Source organism: Oculina patagonica, chromosome 11, assembly GCF_052425735.1.
Source record: "Oculina patagonica isolate OP01 chromosome 11, crgOcupat, whole genome shotgun sequence".
Classification (NCBI taxonomy): domain Eukaryota; kingdom Metazoa; phylum Cnidaria; class Anthozoa; order Scleractinia; family Oculinidae; genus Oculina; species Oculina patagonica.
Window position 1 is genome coordinate 559986 of NC_135768.1, and position 7162 is coordinate 567147.

At 42.2% G+C, this 7162-nt stretch overlaps 1 protein-coding gene across 1 annotated transcript in view; it reads left to right on the top strand.

The window, feature by feature from the left end:
* Nucleotides 1-7162, top strand: part of LOC144630749 (uncharacterized) — a 35221-nt gene that overhangs the window by 9326 nt on the left and 18733 nt on the right. Inside the window, 8 exon segments of the mRNA XM_078489118.1 lie at nucleotides 83-572; nucleotides 574-3801; nucleotides 4389-4497; nucleotides 4928-4998; nucleotides 5687-5749; nucleotides 6246-6302; nucleotides 6429-6497; nucleotides 6821-6937. Coding sequence (XP_078345244.1) covers nucleotides 83-572; nucleotides 574-3801; nucleotides 4389-4497; nucleotides 4928-4998; nucleotides 5687-5749; nucleotides 6246-6302; nucleotides 6429-6497; nucleotides 6821-6937 — 4204 coding nt within the window.

Below are 7162 nucleotides of genomic sequence, written 5' to 3' on the forward strand. Positions count from 1 at the left end.
AAATGAAATCAAAAGTGAAAAGTCGAGTCCAGCTGCACTGTAAATGAACTATGGAAATATGTTAGTTGTCTTTCCTCCACAGATACTGTTCCTATCACCAGCGTGTGTTTAAAAGCGAGGAGGGTAACACCCATGAAACAGGCCTTGTCTCGGAAGAAAACCAGTTTGCAAGGAATGAAAGGATGGAGTCTTCTATCTCACCTCCAAGGGCTGGTCGACAAGGTGGAACTCAAATCTTCAGACCGACAACTCCACCGTATGATCCTCCTAAGCGTTTTGGTGTGGATGGGAGAGCAAACGTCATTAGTGGTGTCAAAGCTGATAGGGATCTCTCTTCTCACAACAAAAACGATCGTAAACATGAAGTTCAGAGCGAAAATGACAGGGATAATAAGGAGCGCTCGAAGGAAATCGATCTTAGCTCTACGGTATCGTACACAGCATTAGGAGCTGCAGGGGGTCCTCATGGAAACATCGATCTCAGCACCACCGTGAGAGGAGCCAAAAGAAGCTTGCTCCTGCATGGGTCTTCAACGGATGTTAGCAGTGGGCCCAGCATTGATTTAAGCAACACGGGCAAGAGCAGTAGGAACGATGAGACTGCCTGGTACTGAAACGGACAGTACCAAGTCTACCGATGCTGGTATTGATTTGAGTGGAACCGTACCAGACCTCCAAGGGCTGTTGGCACTTCATGGTTCAACTGCAGACAAGGCAAGCGGCCCTAAATTTGACCCAAGCAAAACGGTGGTAAAACACGGAAGATCTTGGAATCAACAGGGCTCGTCAGCAGACAGTGGGCCAAATATTGACCTCAGTGCAACAGTACCTTATACTGGAGGGGCAAGATATTTGGGCAGCTCATCTTTAGGTAGTGACGATGGTCCTGGTATTGATCTGAATGAAACAGTTGCAAAGCCTGGAAGATCTCGGACGCCTCTGGATGGCACGGGATTTGCTAACACTGACCTTAGCAGCCAAGCTACAGCTAGCTCCCTTGTATCGCTTTTAAAAGGTGATGTTGGACGTGATGTTCCTCAGAAACGTTCAGTCAAAACACTCCCTGATCGAGAAAATACAAGTGCGTCTCCAACTCCAAACGCAAAAACGGAAATGATAGACTTAAACTTTAGCACTAAGCTTCTGGGCGTCCCGCATTCTGTGGTCATGCCTTTCAACACTAGCATCCCTTCACCGAAGAAACCAACCAGAGAAATGACTAAATCGCCGTCCGAATTTTCCACGAAATCGTCCATTTCAACTTCTCCTCGACCTCACTATTCGCCCTCGCCGCCTCAAACCCGAAGAATTTCTACGTCATCCATGGCGGGCGAGCAATCTCCGTCTTCTACGATCTCACTTCCTAACCTTTCTCTTGATCTGTCGAGATTCAACCTCCCTCCAGCAGTGCGCAAAGCGTTGGCGGAGCGTTATAGTGGTAAGAAAGTGCCCAGTGCTACCAGCGGTCAGCCGGCTGAATTCCCTGACGGTCGCAGGTCCCAACCGCTGTTTACAGACCATACTAGGACCGAGGGTCCGGTTGAACACGGAAACAAACTGTCCCCCTTGCCAGCAAGACTTCGGGGTCGAGGACAAAGAAGTATCAGCTTAGATTCGCCCATTGCAAGAAAAGATCATTTACACGGGGAAAGCTCATCGCGTTCAACACTGCTTGAACGAGGACATATTTATGATACAAACCGATTTCTGAGCAGACCATTGAGGGAGACAAGTGAAGGACATAACCAGACAGGTTTGAGCGCGTCGGACCGTAAAACCGAGGGCTTGTTCACGAGGTCGAATAATGTGCCGTCCACGAATGTACGACCTCTTAGTGTACCATCCGCAAATGAGATTCTGCAAGGAAACTCGAACGAACTTCAAAGTCGCGGTCTTATCGATTTAAGCTCGACTTCGTACCTTCAAGGAATATCAGTGCCCCCAGCTAACCAGAGTAGACCGACCGAGGCGACCCGAGCAACTATCGACAACTCACGATCACCTGTGAGACCTTCGGTGCTTCAAAGTCGAGGCTTGATCGATTTGAATACCACAAGCCCAGACTTTGGTGCTCGGGATGTATCTATGGAAAGTCCCGAAACGCTGTCGGTGATCAAACGCAAGCGGGTTAATTCCTTGGAAGGATCGGAGACGTCTTCAAATGTAGGCACTGAAAAGGTTGTAAAAAGACTAAAACAGGAAGAAGCGAGCTCTCAAGAGGAAAAGGTTGTTTCATACCGACCGGGAATAAATGTTCAACAATTATTGACAATTGAACGTGAAGAGCAAGAACAGTTACAAAATTTACACGCGGTGCAGTCTAGATTAAAATCTGTCCGCGCGCAGATTCAGAAATTATGTACTGAGCTGGACTCGTTGAGCAGCGATGAACAAAGAATTACTCTTAAAATGGGCGAACTGCGGAGTTTGCGCCTCAGCATTCTCGAAAACGCTTGTTACGAGAGGCAAGGGCAGATGACTAGGGTCGAGACTGTGACAAGAGAATCCAGTACATCGACTGTTGATGATAACAGAACGTTGCCAGTGTCTGGTGGGTCTGAGAAAGGCGATTCTTTGCCGTATGAACACAAGAAGTTCGGAAGCTACTTGAGTAATTCCAATGGGCTTGACAATACTTCAAGCGTAAAGGCGAGGAGTGATTATCACGCTAAAGATGCGGAGGAAGAACAAATGTCTGCTGATGTAGAATTCGATGGAAGCATAACATCTCACGGCGAGCATTGTTCCACCGAAGAGCCCATGTTGAACACCAGTAAATCTAGCGATGACACTAAGTTAGAGTCGCGTGTTTCTGTTGGAACTGCAACAAAGTTTGTTTTGAGAGACGATTCTTTGCACAGCACGCAACCTCGCGAGAAAGTCCATGAAAAGCTCAACGTGGCATCTAAACGGTCTTCCAATTGGAGACAATCATCAACCGAGGTTGATTCCAATCGAGCTGCGAAGAATGCCGCACAGGCATCAAGGTTTCAAATCAGCGAAAAGGCAACGCCCCAAGAACTTGTTGAAAAGATCCCATCTGGACATCAAGATAGCGACCCAGGTAGTTTTGATGGGGGTTCAGAGCGCTGTTCTGTAAGTGCTCCAATAACCTTTGGAGGTCCGAGCACGCATAAGCAAAACGAGTCAAACAATGGTAATGAAACTAGGAGAGATCTTATGAAGAAAATGAAACAGATTCATTCACCAGAAAAAGCCCCGTTTAGGAAAAAGAGCGTTTCGGATGTGAAAGTTTCCAAGACCTTAGAGGCGAGTAGAAAGAAGATACAATCGGCACGAGAAAATATGAAGCGTTGGAAAGAGCAAGAACTTGGCGGAGATGTGCGTGGATCAAACGAAGATCAAAAGCGAAAGCACAGTAGTTCGTCCAGTATAGAAGGCATCGAGAATCCACCTGAGAGTTCAGGCTTGGACCAACCAGGATCTTCACCTCTTAAAATTCCAGTTCGCGATAAAGCTTCGACTAGGAAGACAACAAAAGAACTGAAAAAACCCAGTCTTTTCCATTCCGGTAGGAAAAATTCAAAGGAGGCGCGAAAGAACAAGTGCGATAAAACGAATTGGAAAGACAAAGAAAAGTCTAAACAAGCAGAAGCGGTTCCCTCTAAAAGGCGTAAGATTGAGGATAGTTCGTGTAGCGGCCCTACCAAGGAAAAGACATCAGTAAAAGGAAAGGGTCAAATTGTTAGTGCCGCGGCTCACACAACCACCATTGACCTAGGAGGATCTGGTACTGAGGAAAGAAGCGGTACAGAGGACGAGATTCCAACACGAGATGTGGTAAGTACTTCATGTTCAATTATGTAAGGCGTGACAGGGTTTAGTGTGGATTAGAAGTGAAGGCGAAGTAATAAAATGGTTAGCGCGTTGGCCTTGGGATACAGACATTCGGGGTTTGAGCCCTTGCAATTATATTGTTGTGCTGTTGTTGTAAAAAGCTTAACTCACGACAAATTTGTCCTAAAGAGCGGGTTCAGGACTGAGTCAAAACTAAAAACGTTATTACCCACTTTCCAGGAAGTGTACATCCCGCAAATCCAGTCAGTCGAATCTTTATGCAGGTATCTTGTAAGTTAACAGACTGGAAATTTCAAGAAATCATTTACAGAAAATGTTTGACTTTGGATTCCTATACAAACAGTATTTCTCACCAATACATGCATTTCATCCCTTCAAAATCGGACAGAAAAACCTTTGAACTGGTGTATTTCACCAGACTTTGCAGTTGTGCACTGTTTTCTGTTATTCGAGATTAACTGGACCACGGCTAAAAGAAATTACCCCAAGAAAGTAATGCCCCTTTATACATTCGGAATTCTACGCCGGTATCTTTGGAGATCAATAGAGATACTTGTTTTTTTTTGTAGGACAGTCAGCCAGGGTCTACATCAAGCAATGTGTCTCGCCGTGCACGTCATCTACAAATTCCGTCATCCACTGTGGAGTCTCTGAAGAAGAGTATGCAGAACTCAAAAGGTAGATACTCAAATAAGTAACAGTCATGCCACGTAACTTTTGATAACCGTTTTCCCCATTTTATTGCGTGTAAAACTTATGAGCCTTTTTTTCTCGTTTCTTTCTAAGCATCGCGAAAATTAATTTTAATCTCTATTCCCGTACGCACCATAACTCTCTCTCCCCCCCCCTCCCACATCGTTAATCATCCTCACTTCCTAAAAAACTCGTCTCCGTATAGGTTCCTAATTGTAACGTACTGTTACGCAAAATGAACCTGTTATGTGTTGTAAGACGCGTTTGAGCTTCTTGCGTTGTTTTATGCTAAATATGGATGATATGATAACACGCAACACATGAGCTTCAAAAGAAGCACGATTTCGTTAAGAGATTACTGTTCAAAATTCAACTACTAAAGAAACTGATTCAATTGTTGTTAAAACTTTCTCAGAAGGCAGACAGCACCGTGGTCCACTGCCGAGTAAGTTCAGCGGTCATACAGGAGCAGTGTGTGGTCTGAAGGTCAGTGAAATAATTGCTGTATTAAACGTAAACGCGCAGCACCAGGCAGGGGGTTAAATCAGCCATCAAGCCGGTTAAACTCGTTTGGGCATAAGTGAACCTCCGACGTGGCTCAGACACGAAATGAACTCCAAATAGGAAATCATAGGCGTATTGTTTTAATCTCGTTTTATGGACAGAAATTGACCTGTCTACGATGAAGAAATAGCTTTTTTTACAAATTTGTACTTAATGTTTATGTAACTGAATTGGATGCGTACTCTACCGCTTCGTAATAATAAATAATAATAATAATAATAATAATAATAATAATAATAATAATAATAATAATAATAATTTTTTTGGAATTATAATAAAAATATATATAAACAAAAAAAAAAAAAAAAAAAAAAAAAAAAAAAAAAAAAAAAAAAAATAATAAAAAAAAAAATAATATAAAAAAAAAAAAAAAAAAAATATATTTAAAAAAAAAAATTTAAAAAATTTTTTTATAAAAAAAAAAAATTAAAAGAAAAGAAAAAAAAATATTAAAAAAAGAAAAATAAAAAAAAAAAATTCGTAGCATTGCCTTTGTGTTTTTGTATCGTTGTTTTAGGTGATTACTAAAAAGACTCATTTTGTATGTAATAGAATTGTCTAAATAGCGTGCTAATGTGGATAGGAAGGTAATTGTTTATTCCCCTTCCAGGTGCACAATGGTCATCTGTTTACATGTTCAGCCGACAAAACCACGAGGTCGTTTAACATTCAGGTAAGTAGATTCTTTTCATTTCATCTTCAAAAAAGTTTTCTCTTACAGTGAAACGCCCTTAGTGTTGGATTTTGACATTTGATAATCTTAATGGCCGTTTTTATTCTAGAGACGAATTACCCGTCTTGACGAGCTATTTTTCGAAATGCGTCTTGAAAGACGGATACCGCCGGAAAGGAAGCTCGTCTAGACGCGTAACGCGTCTCGTGCCCGTCTTTATACTGGAGACGCATAACCAGACGAGGAACAAAATTTTTGCAAAAGCTGGTCTAGACGGATAACTCGTCTCTGGTGTAAAAACGGCCAATGTTGGTTTCCGCACTTCTTGACCAATCAAACCCAAGGATGTAGACGTTGGAGGTCACGTGCCAATTAATTGCACATGCAGTTGTCGGTGCTTTGATTGGCTGACAACTTTGAAAACCAACTAAAACATTTGAAAATAAGTTTAAAATTGATAGTTTGATGGTTTTGTTTTGTGCTTTTCTCCCTGCAGACAGGACAGTGTGTCAAAGTCTACCAAGGACATCACCAAGCGGTCAACTGTATTGAGGTTTGTAGAACTGTTTAATTTAGTTTTGCCTTAATGCTTTATTTTTTTTTCCATCGGACAAAATAGGCTTGAATTAAAAGGCAGTAAAGATACTAAATCTTGTAATTTTATCGATTTTTGCATTAGGTCTCATCAGATAATGACAGACTCTTCACTGGCTCCAATGATCAAACCGTCAGAAGTTACAACATAAAGGTAACAAGCGGAATTAAGTTTATTGATCAGGGTCCTGTAGTTCAAAGGGTGGATAACGCTATCCACTGGATACACCTAAGGGACGGCCATTTTTTTTGGGGGGATGAAAATTTTTTTTTTTTTTTTTTTTTTTTTTTTTTTTTTTTTTTTTTTTTTTTTTTTTCTTTTTTTTTTATATTTCTCCCCCCCCCCCCCCCCCCAAAAAAAAAAAACCTAACACCATGGGTGGGTACTGGGCCCTAATTTTTGCAACTCTGTGATATAGCAAGCAAATAGACGAACAAGTTTCCAGGTGTTTAACTGTTTGCCTTCTTTATTTTCAGAGTGGTGTTTGTACTCACAAGTTTACTCACGATGGTCGTGTCATGTGTCTTCACGCCGCCTTTGACCACCTGTTTGTTGGACTTAGTACTGGAATAGTAGCCTCCATAGATTTGGTGGTAAGTCATGCATCAATACAAACGTGGGCGCGTGCGTGCGTGGGCGCGCGGGCGCGTGGGAGAGAGGGTGTGTGGATATGTGGAAATACATCCCACCCCCTTCAGTCTCAGTTCCAAGACAAATTTTCTTTGTTAGTAGCAACATCCCTAAAACTGCGTGACTTCGCCTGAAATATCGTGATCTTGATCCACTTTAATAAAATGCCACTCGGACATGTTGATTTC